General features: G+C 38.4%; 3 protein-coding genes across 3 annotated transcripts; 1 reads left to right on the top strand and 2 right to left on the bottom strand.

Annotated features, from left to right (window-relative positions):
- Positions 1 to 1,864: 1,864 nt before the first annotated feature.
- Positions 1,865 to 10,530, top strand: snx22 (sorting nexin 22). The gene is made up of 6 exons (XM_055192481.2): positions 1,865 to 2,071; positions 8,995 to 9,183; positions 9,506 to 9,600; positions 9,692 to 9,730; positions 9,831 to 9,898; positions 9,987 to 10,530. The coding sequence occupies exons 1-6, from the start codon at positions 1,982 to 1,984 to the stop codon at positions 10,202 to 10,204; spliced, it is 699 nt and encodes a 232-aa protein (XP_055048456.1). The 5' UTR covers positions 1,865 to 1,981; the 3' UTR covers positions 10,205 to 10,530.
- Positions 10,531 to 10,596: 66 nt separating this feature from the next.
- Positions 10,597 to 12,367, bottom strand: ppib (peptidylprolyl isomerase B (cyclophilin B)). The gene is made up of 5 exons (XM_055192482.2): positions 12,124 to 12,367; positions 11,560 to 11,673; positions 11,380 to 11,473; positions 11,100 to 11,284; positions 10,597 to 10,988 (listed from the first exon to the last, which is right to left on the bottom strand). Exons 1-5 carry the CDS (start codon positions 12,256 to 12,258, stop codon positions 10,866 to 10,868), a joined length of 651 nt encoding a protein of 216 aa, XP_055048457.1. The 5' UTR covers positions 12,259 to 12,367; the 3' UTR covers positions 10,597 to 10,865.
- Positions 12,368 to 14,076: 1,709 nt separating this feature from the next.
- Positions 14,077 to 19,432, bottom strand: depdc7b (DEP domain containing 7, paralog b). Its single transcript, XM_055192474.2, has 9 exons — positions 19,280 to 19,432; positions 18,766 to 19,207; positions 18,558 to 18,685; positions 15,411 to 15,603; positions 15,083 to 15,330; positions 14,857 to 14,999; positions 14,654 to 14,779; positions 14,465 to 14,540; positions 14,077 to 14,378 (listed from the first exon to the last, which is right to left on the bottom strand). Exons 1-9 carry the CDS (start codon positions 19,353 to 19,355, stop codon positions 14,155 to 14,157), a joined length of 1,656 nt encoding a protein of 551 aa, XP_055048449.2. The 5' UTR covers positions 19,356 to 19,432; the 3' UTR covers positions 14,077 to 14,154.
- Positions 19,433 to 22,314: the final 2,882 nt, after the last annotated feature.

Genomic DNA, 22,314 nt, shown 5'->3' with positions numbered 1-22,314 from the left:
TCAACTGCCACGCTATTAAAGCAATACTTCAGTCACATTGTCAAAAGTTAAAAGGACAGCCAGTCAACTACACTGTAACAACGTAACATTACTAGGTAATTCCGCTTCACTCTCGGCTTATTTAACAGCAGCAAAACTGAACATGATAGTCACAAATTTTGACATGCTTATTTGAGTTAAGAGAACTAATTGGGATATTCTTTTAATTGTTATTCATGCAATGTATGTCTCTTGACCAACTCACCATGAACTCAACGGTTGTTCTCTCTGCCAACTCTGGCTGGATCTGCATGTTGCAGGATGTGTGATTGTAAATTCACTAGATTGTAAGTTATTGGACAATTTTTGCATGACTTCCACAGTATACATTGTAAATTCACAGTAAATTATTGTCAACTTGTACATTACTTTCACAGTACACACTGCAAAAGTACATGGTCTTGTTGTAACGATGTACAGCAAAAGATTGTAATTCCCCAGTAATGTGTTGTAATATCACAGTAATTACTTTGCCATTGAAGCTGTGAAGTTACAGTATACAGTTGTGCTTTTACATCAATGCGTTGTAATATCACAGATATAATGTTACAGTAAATTGCTGTGAGTATATTTCACAGTATATTGCTGTAATCCTTGCTGTGAAAGTCATGCAAAATTTATCCATTTATTTATTGTGAATTTACAACGAAAATTTTTACAGTGTATAAAATCATTAATCATTTAACTTTTAAACTCTTTCAACCAATTGGCTTGTGAAGGGGACCAAGATAACTTTGGACCTTTTGAGAAAAGCTGGTTTGCTGATGTCTGTTGTGTGTGTGTAATTTATTAAGGTAAATGTCTTTTGCAATGATCAATCATTTGGGTAAGAACAGGTTAAAAAGTTCTAAGTCCTTAGTTATTAGAGATATTGTCCCTTAGAAAATTGATGGATGTGAAATTAATAATAATTATAATGGTTTTGGGTTTTGGGTTCTGCTCTGTGCATATAACAAACTGGTTAACTGATTTAACAAATGAGATGTTAAATCTGAAGTGTTGTGAAAGTCAATGTGAGCATCAGGAATGTGTAATATCTTCAGACTGGAGTGTATTCAGTCAGCAGTAATGCATGAATGGTCATGTGTCACAGGAAATCATGTGATTTAGTCTCCATTCAGAAAGAAGGTATGAGCATCGGGTTTAGATGTAGAAACTACTGTATGAACTTTATATAGCAATGATTGAAATGATTTAATATACAGCGCAGATGAATAAAGTACAAAGACACATTATAGGTCCAATATTATGGATCAATAATGTTTTATATGACAAAACACTGACATTTTCATGTGCCACATTACAAATACGATATGATGCGAATATGACGTAAACACTATGACTGCACTAAAAAACTGCCACAGGTTATCCAGAGTTAGCATACAGATTATTTTATAGTAGCCTACTTTTATTGCACAAATAAATCCATGATAAAGACGCCTCAGTGTGCTTTTAAAGATCTTCCCCATAAGTTAATAGAGAGTTTATTAGTTTAATAAGGGCGCGTGTGTACAAATGGGAGGTGATCTTATGACAAGCCTAATTGTGAGGACAGTAATGAGAACTTCTAATAATCTCATGCACATTTCATAATTCATAATCCACATTTGTGAAACTTTTATTTCAAACAGTCTACATATCTTACCTACTTTTAAATAAATATCATTTAATTAGATTCAGAAGCTGACCTCATTGGAAGCAAAACTGATCAAATGGTCCCCCACAAGGTCAAAAATGGTATTACTATCTTGGGGTCCCCAAAGAGAGGTAGCCTACGCACGCACGCACGCACACACACACACGCACGCGTGTTTAGTCTGTGATTTGTGTGGGTGTGTGTTTGGGGGAGGAGTTCTGGAGGGATCACACAGGCACACAGCAGTGATCGCAGAAGAGTCCGGCTTGTGGATGTTGAGTTGAGTGTGTGGGATCTGTTTGCGTGATGTGGGATCATCAGTGCGTGTCTCCAGTCATCGAGGTCTTTATTCCGTCTCTCATGAGGGAACTGGACGAGACCGGAAAATTGCGCAAAGTAAGTTTGACAGTCACAGGCACGTGTAACTAAAAATGATTCATGTGTTGATCCTCATGACATGTCAGTAAAAAATATTCTGACGTGCTCTGGTAATTACTTTAGCAATCTGGTCAGAATAACATGTTTTTTCCACGTTTCATTTGAACATTTTTAAATTATTTGAAATACAATAGTTGCTACAATTGTTGTTGGCACGGCAAAATCATAATACAGGATCTCCATTAAACAGTTTTAGCATCAAGAATATTTCTGTATTTACATTTTTCTTATTTTATGCATACTGCACATATCTTTTAATCACAACTGTGTCGACATGTATTCACTTACATACTTATTATGTTTCATATACATTTTCACTTTGCTTAAATATAATATTGTATAGGCCTAATAACTTCATTACTTTCCTGTATTTCATATATTTTTATTCTCAATCTGCAAATATCAGACCCGTTCACCAAAGATGGGAAATAGTATATTGCGTGCGCATGCGCTGCTTTCACAGTACCTCACGCTACGAGCGTCGCGTGCTTTGTTGTTATGTTAGAAAAACTTAAACATTTTAAACGTTTTGGGAGACCATCGCTGTCAGTGACAGTGTTTTGAGCTAGTGTTTTAATATTAAAGTGTCATTTTTTTGTAGTAGGCTATACTTAATTTTGTCTTTTACTTGAACAGCGGTCACTTTTGACCCTTTTACTGTTTGTACACAATAATGACGTGGCAACGTATGCGCGCGCATTTTGGCAACGGAAGTATGGCAAGAATAAGCAGTGAATCAACACAGATAGAGAAATTAATTTAAAAAAGTTGACTTATCAACTTTTTCAACACAGCTACCAGATCCGTGTACTAGTGGAGTGGATAAAAGACGTTAGCAGATGACTAAAAATAAAGTTGCCAGATACATATATACGTATATTACTCAAGCGTGCCGCACAAGCCCTGGAAAGTGAAGCCAAAACGTCTCGATCGCCCCCCAGTGACCGGTCCCAGTATAGGTCATAAAGCCCGCCTCCCCATGTTATTCAATGGGACTTGAGACCAACAAAAAAAAATTATTACACCTCAATTATCTTTTTTCCGAAGCTAGTTTCTGTCTTTTACTGTAGTTTTTATCACGCTGATGTAAATTCAAATGTTTGTTTTTAAAATATGTTTGTGTTTAGTTAGTTATTTAATGATATAAAAACGGTGGTGTCACGTCATGATTGACAGCTGTGATATCGTGTGATATGCGCATTCTACGAGAGCGAGGGAGGGGTTTTGACTTTGCGCCTTCCCTTCCTGCTCACTACTGCGCATGACTGGTCCCGAAATCGCTATTGCGCAGACTCAAGACCCAAGATGTCAGCGCCATATCGGGCAACTGGCGGCTTCACTTTTCACCAATTGGAGAGAGCGAACAGGCGTCGTCCATCTTTTTTACAGTCTATGATATTACTGTATTGTATTAGTGCAACCAAACGCAACAACCAGACATTGAGTATGTTTACACACACAGAATAAGCGGATAAACTATCAAAAATCTGCTTATTATAAAAAACTGTTTTCATGCGTTTACATGCAAATCAATAAACCGGCTATGCAGACAACTGCGTTTACATGGGACTTGGAGATTTGTCAGGTTTCTCGCAGGTAGTGACGTCATCGCACATAGTACATAATAGTCAAACAAAAAGCAGACGGCATATCTGTCTTAAGCTATATTGTTTTATCTCTTTTCGTGTCTCCAGAACCTGTTAATATAACCTCTGTATTTATTTTCGCAGTTTCTCTGGCAACTGTTTTAGTAGTGCAGGGACTTTTATGCGTTACTTTGCGCATACTTCCGCGTCTGACGTTTATCTTTCACACGCGGAGACATGCGCATATGGACAAAACCGTGAGAAAGGCGGTTAAGGTGTTTAAATGCCACGCGAAATCGGGGTAATGAGCAAAAAACTACCTCTGCGATCGGTTTTTGCTTACGCCGTTTATGGGCTTTCCTCGATTAAAGAAAACCATTTTACGCATTTACATGACACCACGTGTTATCAGTTTATAATCGGCGTAAGACTGTGCATGTAAACGCACTCATTTTGATGCTGGGAAGCCGTTTAAATAAATTGTTGAGTTGCTAACACGCTAGAACTACTGGGAAACAACACCACTTTCGTTGCCAAAATGCGCGCACAGGCTATTTGATAACGTGGGCTGTAAAAGGGTCGATTGAACTAAGCGTTTGAAACCAACGTACAAGCACACATTTATTTATTGGACTTTATAACTACTAAGCTATCAACCGTTCCAAATTCTTCTAGTCTCAAAAGTCCACAAAACCAACAAACCATAAACACAACAGAACGTATTGTACTGACACCAGACCAGCGTTTAGCACTGAGCTTTACTTTCAGGAATGAGAGAGAATATGACCGGACATGTTTGGTGTGACAGGTTTTGGACAACCTTTAGTGTTAAGACACTGCCTGTGAGGATCAGCCGCTGTTTTTATGGATTTATTCATTTTTTTCACACAAAAGAGTGAATATTTGGGCAGCGACACCATATAAGAAACATTTTAATTCCACAAAGACCAACCAAACGTTCACAAGCCCCATTGGGGCTCTTGATCGGTTTGGTTCCAAACATTCCTCAAAATGTCTTCCTTCGTGTTTATCAGAACAAAAAAAGCATGTTTGTAACAACATGAGAGTGAGTAAATGATGACAGGATTTGTATTTTTGGGTGAACTATCCCTTTAAGCAACCTTTATTTGTAAGGTCAGGCAGCTGCAGGCAGAAACAACTCAGCCAAAACCCAAGGGAAGAGAGTCGCTGTGTTTTCAAATTACACACACAGTGTCTTCCAGTGTGCTTTGGTTTATTTATCAAATCAAAGTTCAACACAGTGCTGATATTTTACTAGTTGTTTAGATTTAAACTGTTTGTGTGTGCGTGTTTCTAAAAGCAGAAGAGCAAAATCTCAGCTGAATCCTGACCAACATGCTGATGTCAGTCAAAACTGTAATGCCATACACATACACACCTGTTACACACACACATTCTGTTTACACAAGTTGGTCATAGCAGTTGTGATATATATTTGACATTGCGTGAACTTCCCTGAGGTTTTATTTCTCAGTCGAAGTTCAGAAGAACCGAAGTTCAGAGGTCAGAGCCGGAAGCTAATGTGAGAGCTGAATGGAGTGACTTGTGTTTGAGAGTTCTTCATCATGGCGAAAACATCCAGCTCTGCACATCAGCAACAATGAAAGCTCTATAAGAGAGATTTGAGTCTAAATCGAGTCCTCGTGAGCCTAAAAACACAGCACGCAGTCCGGCCCTGCTGACTGCTGACCAAAACTGATGTGTGTCAACCAGGAGCTCAGCCTGGAATGTTCTCCACCCTCCCGAGCTAACTCACTTTAACCACAAAACAAAGACTTCCCAGAGGATATATTTACTGCTCGCAGGTTGCTCTTAGGAGATTTGAGAGCGTTCCCAGTGGTTTTAATGAAATATCAACTCAGTCTCGGATGTTTCTCCTAAAGTTGCTTAGGAGAATTAAAATTAGACACGTGAAAGCAGCACTGTAAAAAGTGAAAGTTGGATCTACTTAAAAATTGCTTCAATTGGAGCTTTCTCAACTTAAAGCTCTACGAATCCGATCCGGTTTTCACCCATTATCTACCAAGCTGATGCTAAAATGTAACATTAGCTAAGAAGCTTGAAATGTCTTCGATGATAATGAACACCAAATGGACGCACGAAACGTAGCGGAAAACATTGCAATTTTAATGAGACCGAATGTTTTTTTTTTGTGACTAATGATAACTTAGTTGCTAATGTAAATCAAACTTGATATATGCTGCTAAATTTGTAGCTGCTAAATTAAAATAGACCAACTCACTTTCTGTAGGTATACTGCCCCCGTCTGTTTGGAGTGTGGAGTATGAATTGATTTTTTTTTTGGCGGATATTTTAAATGATCGCTTTAACAAATTAATACCTACCTTTATCAATGCGTGCACTTTATCTTTGCACAGCACTTTTTGAATGTGTTAGCATTTAGCCTAGCCCCATTCATTCCCCAGGATCCAAACAGGGATGAATTCAGAAGCCACCAAACACTTCCCATGTTTCCCTATTTAAAGACTGTTACATGAGTAGTTACACGAGTAAGTATTGTGGCACAAAATAAAATGTGGCGAGATCAAAAATGAGAACTATATTGTATGGCGAAAGAGCGCTTGTAACATCATGAATGGGGCTAGGCTAAATGCTAACACATTCCTGATGCGCCGTGCAAAGATGAAGTGCACGCATTGAAAAAAGATAGAAATGTATTAATTCATCTAAGTTAAAGGTGTAGTGGAGGATTTTCTTGAATTTTAGAAAAGAACCGCCTTCTCCACTTTAAAAAAAAAATGAAATTGCGCAACACTCCTGATTGACAACTAGGAGGACTAATATGATCCACCTGGAAAAAGAAAATCCTCCGCAATACCTTTAAGGTAAAAACATAGTAAAATATTGAAAATCAACTGTGTTTTCCTTTAAAGTGAAAAAAATTAACAATTATGATACTGTACACTGTATAAATTAACAAGTTTTTTTTACTATTTAGAAGTTATAAAAATAAAATTGTAATCACACAACCTTATTCAACTTTATTTTTTTTAATTTATTCCAACTCCTCACTAGTCAAGAAAGTTGAAATGACATGTTTAAAGTGGACATATCATGAAAATCTGACTTTTTCCATGTTTAAGTGAGGTCTACAGTATGTTCTACTATAATTGGGTCTACACTGCTTCAACCTAGAAAATGCTACCCAGTCTCACGAAATTTTGTGATCACGTAACTTTTTGATTCTTTATTTGTGATGTTGTCACAAAGTTTTGTGTTTTTTTGTGATCGTATCACGAATTTCTGTTAACGTGTCTGTAACGTATTGGTTACTCAACTGCTTTTTCCTATTTTCAATCCATTGTCGCTTCGGTTTCTGGGTAAGATTTGGTGTTTGCTTTAGGATGTCACTTTAAGCATTGGTTTGTACAATTTTTTATATTTTCTGATTTTCAAACTATTGTCGCCTGGCGTTAGGGTTAGAGTTGGGTTTGGGATGTCATTTTATGTAAATCTAACCTTAAACTGAAGCGACAATGGTAAGAAAATAGGACAAAACAGTTGAGTAAAATATGTGACAGTGACACGTAAACAGAAATTCATAATACGATCACGAAAAACGTGGAAATTTGTGACAATATCACGAAAAAATAAACAAAAAGCTATGTGACTATATCACGCAGTTTCGTGAGACTGGGCTGAGAAAATGTGAAAAAGAAAAGCGCAGTTTTGTAAACCATGTGAAAAAAGGGTATTGAAATTTGGCTCCCCTTGTGATGTCAGAAGGAGATCTTATTATAATAATACCGCCACTTAATTTGCACTATCCAACCACGGCACTGCCATTTAGTGCAGAGAGAAAAAGTAATTGACGGCACATTTGAGTTTCCATTTCAACAATCCACCATTATTGTGATCAGTGTTTGCATTTCATCAGCTCATTTGCATTTAAAAGGACACACCCAAAAATTGCATATTTTTGCTCACACCTACAAAGTGGCAATTTTAACATGTTATTATAAATGATCTATGTGGTATTTTGAGATAAAACTTCACATATGTACTCTGGGGACACCAAAGATTTATTGGAGCATCTTTAAAAAAAGTTTTGTGAAACTTCCCCTTTAAGTTGTTTAAACTTACAAATTTAAGTAAAACAATATTTTTTTACAGTGTAGTTAACAGTTCCTATTATCATGTGTAGATATGTTTATACACAGACTTGTCAAAACACGCTCGAGAGACAATCATTTTTATTTCCCACCTGCTATCTACCTCTCTGATTAAGCCAAAAAATATTTGAGGTATTCTGATGTCGAGAAGCGAAAGATTGAGTTCACAGAGGGAAATGTTTGGTGGAACTGAATGTTCTGCGTTCTTTTGTTATGGGTGGAAAACGGGAAGCTGGCAGTTCTCAGATCTGCTCCGAGTGTGGCCTAAACCCCACCACCCCACACATAATATAGTGTAGACCTTACTGTATACACATTATATACTCTGAATACCACTGTCTGTGTGTGAAACTTGTATTTTGCAACAATAAATTTCAGATAGCAGCATGCAACCGCATGACCTCACTCTGCACGTTAAATCCTGCAAATCTCTTTAAATAATAATAATAATAAAAATAATAATAATATGTTTACTTTGCATTTTTATCCTGCTTTGTGTATAACATCTAAATTGCAGGTGGTCCAATCAAATAACAGTTTATGAAAAAGATCAACTTTTAGCCTAAGAAATTTTTTGAACAATTTGATTTATCAGCTGATGTAATTGGAAGGTTACATTGGCTTGACATTTCATTGTGATTGTGACAATAGAGACCTGTGTGTTTTATGAAGGGCACTCGGTATTACTCAAAGGTGCAGGGTGTGATCTTACCTGAATTGCTGGCACACCTATGTGCATTCAACCTCTGTATAAACTCATAAAGCTACAGGGTTAATACAAAAGGCAAGAAGTATTTACAGCAACTCATGCATGCATGGTCATTTTTGTATGAATTTAATGACGTATTGTTAAACACCATGTGACCTGTCTTTAGATTGCTGAATGACTGATGATGAAATAATGAAAAATAGGCATTTGATTAATAAGGAATGATTTGTAAGTGCTATGACGACATCAGACCTCTAGAGGGCGCATAGTTAAACTCTAAGATAGAGACGCGCGTGCGCCCTCTGCTGGAAAAAATAAACTAACTATAGACAAACTCTTACACCATGACTTTTTGGACGATATATGATTTAGATATTTGGAGTAAATATCTTTAGTTTGGCTGCTTTTCTGACATATATGCAATGTTTTTAGCTCTTCAGGTTGGAGGTTCTGTTCAATGGAAGAAAGCACTTTGTTTTGCGGCGACACAGTGAATTTCAGACGCTTCACAGGAAACTAAAGAAGATCCTGCGAGCTCCTGATTTTCCCAGTAAGAGAAACCAGCACCTGCGAACCAAACCACTGGAGCAAAGACGACATGAACTGGAGGACTACATCCAGGTGAGCTATGCGTGTATACGCATGCGCTCCGCCCTCACCTGCTGCTGAACCTCGACATTCCTGTACATTATTGGATTGCTTATGTTCTGCACAGTGTATCAAACTTATTCATTTTCTGCAACTATATTCATTTCATAAACAGTACTGTTGCTACACAGGTTACTTATGAAATAAAGGCACATTAAATACATGCACGTGACGTAATGAAGTGGTTCTGTTCTAATATCATATGTGATCTATATTCTCTAACATTGCATATAAAGTATACACAAAATTGTACAATAACTGTTAAAGCTTTAAATTGTTTTGTTTTTAATTGCAGGTGATATTGTTTCAAAATGAAATCGTTCCTCAAGAGCTCTTGGACTTCCTGCAGGTCAAACATTTTCATGCAGCCACCAAGAACTGCAGCTTAGAGTTTGTACCTGCTTTTATACGTTTAAATTAGTCATGTGTGCAGGTTTATTAATCTATTAAACGTATTAATGCCCTCATTTTCATATTTCAGTGAAAGTCAGTCAGATGACCCTCAAGAGCAGGGTTACCGGTATGATGTACACCTGAAAAATCATCAGTTAACGTGCTCCTAAATAAATTCCAACATTGTTTAAAGAAAGCAATTATATTGATCTGATATCTTCCTATAGGATTCAGTTGTTTCATCAGCAAGTAGTCGGTTTCTCAGCTGACCCATACCAGTGTGAATCCAGCTCTGGTAATCCTGAGATTTTCCTTGTTACAGAAATTACCCTTACATCTAATTCACTTTGAAACATTTGTTTTCAAATGTGAATTTCCTCTAGATCTTCCCGATATCGTGGTGGCCGGTGTTCTGCAGGGTTTGTACCCAAGAGATGTCAAAGTGAGCTTTAAAAAGAGTAAACTCAGTGCTCCTGCAGGCCTCACCTGTGTACCGGAGCTGCCCTTGCATCCCGGAATTCCCACCATTACCATCAGCAGAAGCAACGTCAGCTTGCTGCCAGAGTCTCCGAGTATATCAACTCAAACAGTTCAGTGTTAACCATTTCATATCACAGTATTATACCGACTGAAACCTTTAAGAAAGCAAGCTATTGGAATACCACATTTGAGGTTTACTGATCTTTTGGGTGAATATTTATGCAAAAAATGTATATCTATATATATATGTGTCATTTTGCAGAAAACGTTTGGTGGTATAGACTTGTTTTCTTTTACAATTTTTTTATTTTGGGATGAAATGTGACCTAGACATTTCCTCAGGAGATCTTATTGATACAAGTCCTCCGAGAAATGTCATTTTGATTGTACCGTTACCCAACTAAGTCTTTTTATTTACAGTATTTCTATTAAATGAAGACTACAACACTTAGTTTTTTATTTTCTTGTTTAAAGTACATCAACACAAGACAATTACTTAACACACAAAACAGCTTTAAGAAAACCTGGATCTTTATTGAACGTGTGTTTACAAAATCAGGTTGAATCGGGTCAGAAATTTGACCGTGCGGAATGCCTCTTTGGCCTGGACCCAGGATGTGCCGCTCTGCGGACCAGGACTGGTGCCTGACGGTCCCACGAGTGGGCGGAGCTTCATCGAGCCCACACACATACACACACACGAACTCCATTAATACACTGGTGGCACCGAATGAATTCAAATCCCCTTTACCCCAAAGTCCTGTAATGTCCCCAAAATTAATTTACTCTTTAGGTACTGCAAATGGCTTTTCCACGTCGATCTTGCCGCTGTCGTGGATGGTGACGTCTTTGAGAGGTTTGTCTCGTCCATCTGTCTTAGTGCTCTCGATCTTTCTGACCACATCCTTTGAGAGAGCAAAAAAGACATGAGATTAGTACAATGGCTCACGCAATCTTGACCTTTTTCAAAAAATAATTCAAATTAACAATATTTAGACAGATGGACTGTTGCTCACCATGCCTTCCAGGATTTTGCCAAAGACGACGTGTTTGCCGTCCAACCACGGTGTCTGGACGGTAGTGATGAAGAACTGGGAACCATTAGTGTCCTTGCCAGCGTTGGCCATGCTGAGCCAGCCAGGACCATAATGCTTCAGCTTGAAGTTCTCATCAGGGAAGCGGTCACCATAGATGCTCTTGCCTACATAAAAACAGATGGGTTATAAATGTCACAATACACCTTAATATTTACACAAAAGAATAAAGAAGGGTGAATTTCAAGATGTGGTAGGCTACCTCCGGTTCCATCGCCTCTGGTGAAATCTCCTCCCTGGATCATGAAGTCTTTGATCACTCGGTGAAACTTGCTGCCTTTATAACCAAATCCTTTCTGAAAATTCAGATTTGCATTGCATTGGTTTAGTACATTTATTTTACTTGATGAATATTTAACACTAGTGAAAAAAACAAGTTTACCTCTCCAGTGGCCAGCTGAAGGAAGTTTTCTGTGGTTTTGGGAACAGTTTTTCCGAACAGTCCAATAACTATCCGCCCCACATCCTCATCTCCAATCCGTACGTCAAAGTAAACCTGAAAAAACATCACGTGCAGATTTGAGCCCAACCCATTAGAACCAGAACAGGAGTGCTGCGTAATGGCGCATGGACCGGTTCACCATGATGGCTTTTTTAAATTATTGCCATGTATTAAAGCAAAATGTATCGCTTCTGTAATTGCACATTCCTCACATATATAAATCACCGAATATGTAAATGAAACCTACGAATACATTATATCTGGAAAATCCGTTTGTTGTGTTTGTGCCCATGTTCTGCACAAAATCAATGCGTTCAGACATAAGCAATAAAAAAACTCACGCGCTTCCAGTGTGAACAATAAAAATCAAGTTCCAGAAATCTGGAACGGTAGATTTCAATGTGAATGCTACATTTGATTCGGATTCAAATGCAAGTTGTAACACATATTTGCAACGATGTTGCAGTGAATGTAGCATTGCACAGCCGTGCGGCGTCTCTGTACCTTGGCCGTGACTTTTGGGCCCTTTTTCTTTTCATCCGCCTCCGATCCGCTCGGGAAGAGCAGAAATACCACCGAGCCGACGATTAACGTAACTGCCACCAAAAACTTCATCCTCCTCTCGCAAACCCGAACCATGAAATACCCGAAAAAAACTGAACGTGTGGCACTGACTGAGTATTACGGATTCTGTGGCATCCGGGGAGGAGATTTCAGCTGCGCCCAGAATTCAGAACTGATCCAGGATCAGCTCGCGCGTGTGCTATTGAATGTATATTTATAGTGAGAGAAAATCGAGCTGGTTTAGGAACAGCGGGAAAAAGGGAACAGCGGCTGAGAGCTCGCTGTGCCTTCGTGACGTGGCGCCACTCATCGGTCGCTTATTGGACAGAATGTTGTCTGTCGTGGATGGAAGAGCCAATCAGAAATTGAAACGCGTACAGAATGGACGAAGCCACAGCGGCTTCTAGAGGCGCCCTGGTGTAAAGGGTTGTGGCTAGAAGGGATACAACAACGAACAAAATCTCGTCAACTCTCGCCGGATAAACGCTGCTTTTATCCTAGTCCTGCAATCCTCCCAAACTCAACATTTCATTGGATTTAGTCCGTAGCCGGACTGCAGCCGCATCTAGCCGCATCATCATCACCCTTTCCCCAAATCTGACACTAAACCCAACATCTCGCGAGATTTATGCGTTAGCTGTATCCCATCTAGACAAAACCGCGTAAATGGGAAAGCACGGAATAAAAGCACACGCACTGAAATAAAATAATTTAAACAAGATAAATAAAGCGTTATAAGTATTATATTTCAGCACAAAATTGCAGAACATGAATAAATGAACATTTAATGGTCAAACGAATGCACAATAAGATTGAAAAATAAATACAAATGTTTGAAGATAAAGATGCGTTTTGTGTTTATTTCTGTATTTTGTAAAGTTAAAGTGAATTTATATATTTCATATACATGTTTGACTTTGTTATAGCAACTTTTGATATGTTTTATTGTAATCCCTGACAGTAAGATGCATGTCTGGTCACCAGCATACCAGCACCAAAACACAACATATGCTGGTCTTGCTGGTATGACCAGCATGGGATGCTGGTGCTAATGCTGGTTTGGTGCTGGTTTGGTGCTGGTTTAGCTGGTGCTGATGGTTTAGCTGGTGTTCACTAGCAAACCAGCACCAAAACACAACATATGCTGGTCTTGCTGGTATGCTGTTTTTTTCAGCAGTATGCTTATGTTTGGGTTGCAGTTAACATTAATATATATATATATATATATATATATATATATATACACATTATTCTATGCTGACCAGAAAAGTTTACCATTTAAAATTCCAGCTGGACATTTTATGAAACATCATATATTTTAAGGGCAATCCAGGACTTTTAAAGGAGTCATATCATCAATGTTTAAGTGCTATAATTGGGTTTCTATCAACCTAAAAAATGTGAAAAAGAACAATCCAGTAACCATGTGAAAAAATATGTAATTGAAATTTGGCTCCCCTTGTGATGTCAGAAGGGGATAATACCGCCCCTTAATCTGCACTATCCAACCACTGCACTGCCATTTAGTGCAGAGATCAGCTCATTTGCATTGTAAAGGACACACCCAAAACGGCACATTTTTGCTCACACCTACAAAGTGGCAATTTTAACATGCTATAATAAATTATCTATATGGTATTACGAGCCAAAACGTCACGTGCTCTGGGGACACCAAAGATTTATTTGACATCTTTGTGAAATGTCCCCTTTAACATACTTTAAAAACTGAACATTTGATTTCTACTTGCATGCACATTTATGCATTTAGCAAATGATAACACAATCCCATTTTTTCAGTGTGTTCTCTATGATTGAACACCACCACCTTTTCTCAACCTACTTTCAACCAATTATTTTCCAATCGAGGTACAGGAACATACATGTACAGACACATTACAGACACATTAAATATATTTATTTAGATTTAAAAATACACACAATATTTGTTTTTCAAGAGTTTACAGCAACATTTTAAACCTCGAGAAGGTTTAGAGAGCTCAGTCTAGATCCAAAATACTGCATAAAGATCTCAGGATGTCCCTTGTAAAACTGTGCCAGGAGTCGTTTCTTTTCCTTCGTTGAGTATTTGGGGTTTTCGTCAATCTTCTTAAGCAGAGAGTACAATTCGCTTTTAGTTGATTCTTTCACAGTTTCGGTGTAAACTTCCCTGGACACTCGCCGGCAAAATGGGGTGTCTAACAGATCAGACGGAGATGTTAATATATAGGCTGTAAATGCTGATTGGAATTTATCTGTAAAATCCAAACGTGTCATACAGTACCATTGGTGGTGAAATCTCGGTGTTTCACAATGTCATCCAGCTTTTCACTAACCAGCTTGTGAAGAGAACCTGGAATCTATTAAAAGATCAGACACAGTCAATGACTCTTTCTGACTAATGATGAATGATCATCATAGTGAATCAGCATACAACACAGCTCTATTACAAAAGGAGGGGACTTATGAGAACCTTGAAGATCTCCTGATGGTTGTCGAGCATGAAGAGAAGCAGAAGGTCTAGCTTGACTTTCGCCAGACTCCGGCTTTGGATGATGGCTCTCGTAAAGGTCTTCCTCACGATCACACGGTTATCAATCTAAAACAATTATTTAAAATGATTAACATAGTGAACTACTTTAATTCTCTTTAAGGATCCAAATACGTTGACTTCACCTGTGTGTGTAGCTGGATCTCAGCGGCATCTGCAGCCACAGCCATGAACTCCAGCAATCTGCGCAGCTCCTCCCGCGCAGACGCAGACAGTAGCTTTAGTGTCAGCTGCAAAACTTCAAGGGCTCGTTCAAACTTCCCATTTTCTACATACACATGGAAGAACGTTTTTATTATGCATTAAAGATGACTTTTAATACACAAACCCAATGAGGAGCTTTGATCTCACCCAGAAGCTCCACGATCTCAACATAGACATCCAGCATGCTGTCACAGAGGAGCGGCTTGAAGTCCATGTGTCCATAATGTTTGTCCAGTACGTGAAACAGCAGTAATTTACACTCGTCTGAGGGACTGCCTTCCTCGCCGTCCTCATCCTCAAAGGAGAAGCCAGGAAGCTCTCTGCTCACCTCCACCACAAGCTGGTCAGGCAGAAAATCGAGCAGGTCTATGGCTGCCGACAACCAAACGTCAGATCTGATCCAAAAAAAACAACAACAGTCAGGCATATCAGATTCTGTGGTTTTGTTTATTGTTCAAATGTGAAGGATTCTCACTGTGAGTCTTTGAAGGCCTTGAGAACTTCTCGGTCTAGGTAGTTACTGGTGTAAAGCAGGTCAGGCTCATTATCACGGCCTCGAGATGGGGGAGAAACAATCTTGCCACAGTCCAGTACTCCCTCCAGTAGGGGGAGATCTATCAAGCGGGACAACCGCTGTACGGTTTGCTCATGCCACACTTCTCTTACGACTTAGGGTTGGAGAAAGAGAGGAGAGAAATATATTTAGGGCAGTCTTTCTCAACCAAGGGGCCAAGAGGTTGTGGCTAGAAGGAATACAGCTACGGCCAAAATCTCGTGAAATCTTCCAAGATGAGCTGTTTTCATCCTAATCCTACCCCCAAACCTAACCCCAATTTAGTCACAGACTAAAATGCATGTTTGAGCTGCCTTAATTTCAAATCACCTGACATATCTTAACATGTATCAGTGCCATTGTTTTGTCTCAAGATGCACCAGTATTGTTTTTGTAAGGTATGTTGGTTCACAAATTCACACTTACAAATAAATTGGATAGATTAAATTTGTAAACACATTTGGCGTGCTGTCCGGGGAGAGGGCTCCGAGCTCGGAAATGGGCCCGAACATAGAGTTTCCCCCCACCCCCTAGTTAAGGGAGTAACCTGGTGAGTGAGAGGAGATGATGGAGGGATTCTGAAGACTGTAGAGAATCCTTAGGTGAGTTTGACTGATTATATATGGGCTTGCCTTCATGCTGATTGGGTAGATATGTTGGGTTACTGATTGTAGACAGCTGGAGGCACTTGAGTAGTTAATTTGACGCGTTTCTCCCGAACTACGTTAATAAAACATTAAAAAATATCCAAAATGTCCTAACATAACTAAGGCCTAGTCCTGGATTAATCTAAACCCTGTCCGGGAAACTCCCCCTAAACCCATTATTTCACGGCATTTAGGTTGTAGCTGTATCCTATTCTAAGTAGAACCGCTGTTTTTCATAATCCTACCCACAAACCGAACCCTAATCTCAACATCTCAAACATTTTGGCCATAACTGTATACCCTCTAGCCAGAACCGGGCCAAGATGACTAAAAGCAAGATAAAATAAAACAACCATTAAAGCTTTACTAGAGATCGAGACATTTCTTAGTGATTGATTCCCAGACAGCAGACAACTCTGGGCCAGGTCTGGGGTCTCCTTTATAAAGCGGGTCTAAAAAAGCGTGCACGCTAGTTTCCACGCAAAGGTCGTGATCTTTTAAAAACAAACTTAATGGGAGAATGGGCTTGCAGGGTGGGATCTGAGGATGAATCATGTACGCTACCTTGCCGGTGATCTGTGATTTATTAAAAGGAACATTTTTTTGTTTTGGAAGTCTTAATATACACTAGTCAACATTTTAAGTGGATCAAAACATTTTAGCAAAGTTGTCCTATGAGAAGAACGGGCAGCTTTTATGAAAGGTTTTGATCCACTTCAAATGTTGACTAGTATATTTTGGGTATGCATTTTTGGCTTTTTTGCATACGTAGACTTTTAGTAAGGATCCTACGCACAGTTTTATAAATGAGATCAAAGCACTGGATCTATACCAGAACTATCCGTCTTTGGTGTGGATCCGGTTCAGAGTCGTCTGTTGTCTAGGTTATAAATGGAACATATACATCGGTCTAGTTATACCAAACTCTATAATATTAGCTTATAACATCAAAAACAATCTGTAAAGCTTTTGAAATTGATGTTACTTAAGTAACTTTATGATCCTTTAATATTATTGTTTGTCTTTTGCCATTCATTAAAAAAAATTGTTCACTTCGTACTTTGATGTCTTTTTCTTAGTATTACCTAGGGCTGTCACAATGACCAAATAATCGTCTCATCGCGATTGTTTGACCTTATTGCAATGATTTCAGATCACCGCAATGATTGCACATTTCTTTAAAAAACACAAGGGGGAGCTGCGCAGGACCTGTATAAACGAGACTGTATCAGATGGCGCTGCTTAACTAAAAGTGTAGCGTGATACATTGCAAAGCCATTCAATACAGTGAAAAAAAAACGCATGTAAAGAAATGCTGCACAACTTTGATAAGCAGTATGAACTGCCAGGTAAAACATAAATTTTCAAAACAACAATTCCAAATTTAGGGAATGAAAGATGCCATTCTTAAGGATCTGTAAGGAATTGATTTTTTTCTACAGACATAATATGACCTTAGTAGGATTGGCTACTATTTAAGGCCTGTTCTGATATAATATGATTGCATTTTTATTTTCAGTTATGTTTCCGAGACTTGTGTTTATTTCTTATGAAGAATTTTCAGTTTTTGAAAGATATGTTCATTAAATAATTACTTTTAAACATGTGTTATGTGTATTAATATTTAATGCCAGGTAAACCTCGCAAAAGATTTAATCAAGTAATCACAATGCGTAAAAATAATTTAATGAACAAACAAAAATTATGAGAATTAAATATCAACAAACAATTAATTGTCATAATCATCAAATTCCTAAAACAGGCAATTAATCATCATAATCGCCACAATTTATTAGGCAAGTAACCGTAAGCCAAATTTCATAATCGTGACAGCCCTAGTATTACCTTGTATTGATAGATGCAGATTGTTTACATAATCTGAAATGCTTGTGTTTCTCCCTGCATGTCTACACTGGAAAAACTATATGAATTTACATTCTTACTATGCAAATTCTCCTAATGCATAAAATATGAAGTACTACATTTGCAAAGCAAGCAATAAAGTGGATGCACAAATAAATACAAATTTTCTTAAGTATAAATGCATTTAAAAGCCAAATTTTTATACATAAAATTTGTGTTCATCTGTGAAGACAAACTTGTTGGGCAAAACGTGTCATAAACTTTTGTTCAAAAACTTATTTTTGTGATAATCCAAACGTCTATGGGAAAATTTAATCAGCTTTTTGCAAAGGAATCAGTGTCCCACTAACTTCCGGGTTAGCCTAAACTGGGAAACATTTAACAAAGTTGCATAAACAAAGCAACACAATATATTAGCCTACGTAATATATTTTAGTTCAAATAACTCAGCATGCCACTGTTTGAAATGTTGCATTAAAACAAACAGCAGGCATTATAAGTTATATTCAGTAAGAAACAGCCTTTGTACACCATATTAGGACCTGAACAAAAGACTTACCAGATGGTGGAAGACATTCAATGGGAGGAGAACCAACAAGTCCCGTCAAGTCCAGCTTCCCCATGAGTTGATCCAACGCTTGACCTGGTTTAACAGGTGTGCTATGAGAGAACAATAGGACGTCTGGCCTAAAAACAAATTTCCTAATTATCAGATTTCAAGCATATAAACATGCAGTATAAATGATCATATACAAGTTCTACAGCACCTGCATGGAGTGACGTTCAATGAGTTCTCCTCGTTGGGAGACAAGAGAACCGTTTCAAACATCTCCACAGAAGGACCCTCCACGTTGAGGAACCTGTAGAGACCGGTGTTACTGTCCTGAAAGACTTCTGGTTTATTGGCCTTTCCCAGAGATTTGGTTCCCACCGCCTCAAACACTTTATAATCCAGCAGCACCTGGCAAACACGAACCACTCTGGCCCTGCAGACCTCAGCATCTCCAAGAGCTTTATTTTGGATGAGATGAGCCTGGACGACATCAGCTGCGTCTGAGCCCAGGAAGCAGTTATCGTGAGATTTCAGATGTTTCCTGCGTCTTTTGATCTTCACTTGGGTCTGTAGAACAGTGATGATGTTGCTCCACGTGTCTTGGTTGTGGGTATCAGTGGTTTGCATCACTGTGGCCTTGTTGATCAGTTTGTGATCTACAGAAACATTCAAACAAATTATACAAAATCCATGCTATTTTATTTCACATCAAACATGTTGGACTTTACCATGTGGTCGGTTCAGGGGACTGTATAGTTTTCCCACAACATTTAGGACTGCAATCTTATCCCGAACTGAAGCCATGAACTCTTTTCCTCTCTGCAGATCTCAAACTCATTAATCAGTTTCACTTATTAATCACCTCCTATTATTGACTTTTCTATCTGATTGGCCAAAACAGTGAGCCAATGAAATGAGTGCTAAGAAAGACAACAATACTGACATTTAACACTAGATGGCAGTATATAATAGAATTAGGCCCACTGCATTTTGCTTGCTACTTTTCTTGCACAGTATCTGTCTGTCTGCCTGCCTGTCTGTCTGTCTGTATTGTCTGGCTATTTTTAACATTCAACAGATCTATTTATATGTGTTTTCTGCTTGAGATGTCTCCTGTCATCATGTGAAAGGAAAGATGTGTTTGTCATATCACTTACAGTCATACACACAAACACATTCTCACTGGATGAGCACAGCAATGTGACCTATGATGAAAGCTTGTTAATGTTCCATTGTGCTATCTTCTTTGTGGTCACATCTCTCTCTCTCTTTCTCTCTCTCTCACTGTCCTCTACAGATCCTGCTGTTTTTAATTTTGGTGTGTGGAGGGAATGTTGCGGTGAACATTGGGCCAGTTCCCTGAGGGAGTTTAAATACCTGAATGAAACATCTTAAAACAGATCGTTGTTTGATGTCCAAGAGAAAAAATGAAACCATAACAATTCGAGGATCAAGGAAATACTATCACATAAATAATTCAGCAGGCGTTTTTCTATCTTTGTTACATAATTATTTTCATAACTCTCGGTCACACGGTGTGGGTATGAAGGGGAATCTATTGACATTATCTGTTGTACACTGTGAAGAACTTCTTTGGATATTTTAAAGGGAAAGTTCATCCAAAAATGAAAATTTACTTTTAAACAAGTTGAACAAAAAATAAGATATTTTGATGAATGTTTGTAACAAATCAGATAAGGGGCACTATAGACATCCATAGTGTTATTTTTTCTTACTATGGAAGACAATGGTGCCCCAGATCCTTGTGTTTAGCAAAACAATTTCATACAATTTAAATTCATACAGGTTTGGAACGTAATAGATGAACATTTTTTATTTTTGCATGTACTGTTTCTTTAAGAGATAAACACCGACCACTCAGAGAACCAGAAACAATTGTTGATGTAAATCCAATTTAAACATGAAATAATCCCAGAATTATTTTGATGGTATTTAAATCTGTGTGGTTTTAAACTATTTGATGGCGGGGACCCCCACATATGATGAAACTTTAGTTAAAGACCCCTTTCCTAATGTTTATAAAGAAACATTTAAACTGAGTTAAAGGTGCCGTGTGTAATTTTTAGAATGATCTCTTGACAGAAATGCAAAATAATATACAAAACTATATTATCAGGGTTGTATAAAGATCTTTCATAATGAACCGTTATGTGTTTATTACCTTAGAATGAGGTTTTATCTACATACACGAGGGTCCCCTTACATGGAAGTCGCCATTTTGTGGCGCCATGCAAACTTTTTTACTAAGTTGTCTCCGACGATGACATGTTTGTCTGGTGGCTGCTGATGTAGCTTCTCTATGTGTTTCAAAATCGAGAGGTGAGCAGTGGACTGAGCCGTTAGTTGCAATTCGCAACCTCACCACTAGATGACGCTTAAATTTACACACTGCACCTTTAAAGGAAAACACCACCGTTTTCAATATTTTACTATGTTCTTATCTCAACTTAGATTAATTAATACATACCTATCATTTTTTAATTCATGCACTTTATCTTTGTACAGCACGTCGTGAATGTGTTAGCATGTAGCCTAGCCCCATTCATTCCTTAGGATCCAAACAGGGATGAATTTAGAAGCCACCAAACTTTCCACGTTTTCCCTATTTAAAGACTGTTACAAAGAATAGTTACACGAATAAGTATGGTGGCACAAAATAAAACGTGGCGTTTTTTTAAAGTGGATAAAAATGAGAACTATATTGTATGGCGGAAGAGCACTTAGTTCGCAGCACCTCGACCTCGACGCACAGCAACATCATCACTCATGACTCCTCCCCCTCGCTCAAACTTCCATCAATATTACTGCGTGCCGAGGTCGAAGTGCTGCATATGAAGCGCTCTTACATACTTACTTGTGTAACTACTCATGCAGCAGTCCTCAAACAGGAAACATGGAAGAGTTTGGTGGCTTCCTGTTTGGATCCTAAGGAATCAATGGGGCTAGGCTAAATGCTAACACATTCACAACATGTTGTACAAAGATTAAGTGCATGCATTGAATAAAGATATGTATGTATTAATTTGTCTAAGTTGAGGTAGGAACCTAGTAAAATATTGAAAAACAGTGGTGTTTTCCTTTAAATCAATAGTAATTGTAATATTATAAAGACAGGAAAAACTGGCTACACATACACTTTTCAAAATTTTTGCTTTGTTTTTTTCTCTTGAAATTTTCTAGGGACCCCTTGGAACCTTCTGGGGGTCCCCGGGCCCCAGTTTGAAAACTGCTACTCTGCCAGACATCAATAGCTGTGACCCACACCTGCATTTCCACCACTAGGGGGCAGAAACACAGGGTGCACGTGAGGCCAAGTTTCATCTAAGATGCAAATCTTAAAGCAGCAGCACACGTGCAGACAGTTACTGAAACCGAAGTCCACCGTCCGGCTGCTCACCACAACACGGCGCGGAGCAGATTCCCGAAGCTCTCCAGATCAAACGAACACAAACAGCTCAATCTGGAGTCTGTTTGACTTAAACTTCCCCTCCACCAATCAGTGGCTAAATTACACCGAGCGAGATCCAAACAGAAGCAAACAAAAGAAAACAAATCTGATTGGCTGAGACAGAATGGATGGGGTGAGGTTTCAGGTGCGGGGGATATCTAATGCAGGCAGGATTCATGCAAAGTTCAATGTGATTATCACAGTTTATGGAAAGTTTCTATTCCTTGTTAAAAATCTAAATTTGGTTGCTTAGGTCAAATAAAGCTGGTTTAAATCAACTACTTTGCTGGTGGT

This window comes from Misgurnus anguillicaudatus, chromosome 6 (genome assembly GCF_027580225.2).
Source record: "Misgurnus anguillicaudatus chromosome 6, ASM2758022v2, whole genome shotgun sequence".
In the NCBI taxonomy this organism is placed as follows: Eukaryota; Metazoa; Chordata; class Actinopteri; order Cypriniformes; family Cobitidae; genus Misgurnus; species Misgurnus anguillicaudatus.
This window is presented reverse-complemented; position numbering and strand designations above follow the sequence as displayed.

Bases quoted from the DNA above. Each gene is read 5' to 3' on its own strand.
- snx22 (XM_055192481.2), top strand. From the start codon at position 1,982: ATGTGGGATCATCAGTGCGTGTCTCCAGTCATCGAGGTCTTTATTCCG. The intron at 9,184-9,505 runs GTGAGCTATGCG...TTTTAATTGCAG, and splicing joins AACTGGAGGACTACATCCAG to GTGATATTGTTTCAAAATGA. The intron at 9,899-9,986 runs GTAATCCTGAGA...AATTTCCTCTAG, and splicing joins CCAGTGTGAATCCAGCTCTG to ATCTTCCCGATATCGTGGTG.
- depdc7b (XM_055192474.2), bottom strand. From the start codon at position 19,355: ATGGCTTCAGTTCGGGATAAGATTGCAGTCCTAAATGTTGTGGGAAAA. The intron at 19,208-19,279 runs GTAAAGTCCAAC...ATGTTTCTGTAG, and splicing joins TCCCCTGAACCGACCACATG to ATCACAAACTGATCAACAAG. The intron at 15,331-15,410 runs GTGAGAATCCTT...TTTTTGGATCAG, and splicing joins AAGGCCTTCAAAGACTCACA to ATCTGACGTTTGGTTGTCGG.
- ppib (XM_055192482.2), bottom strand. From the start codon at position 12,258: ATGGTTCGGGTTTGCGAGAGGAGGATGAAGTTTTTGGTGGCAGTTACG. The intron at 11,285-11,379 runs GTAGCCTACCAC...GTTTTTATGTAG, and splicing joins CAGAGGCGATGGAACCGGAG to GCAAGAGCATCTATGGTGAC. The intron at 10,989-11,099 runs GTGAGCAACAGT...GCTCTCTCAAAG, and splicing joins GCAAAATCCTGGAAGGCATG to GATGTGGTCAGAAAGATCGA.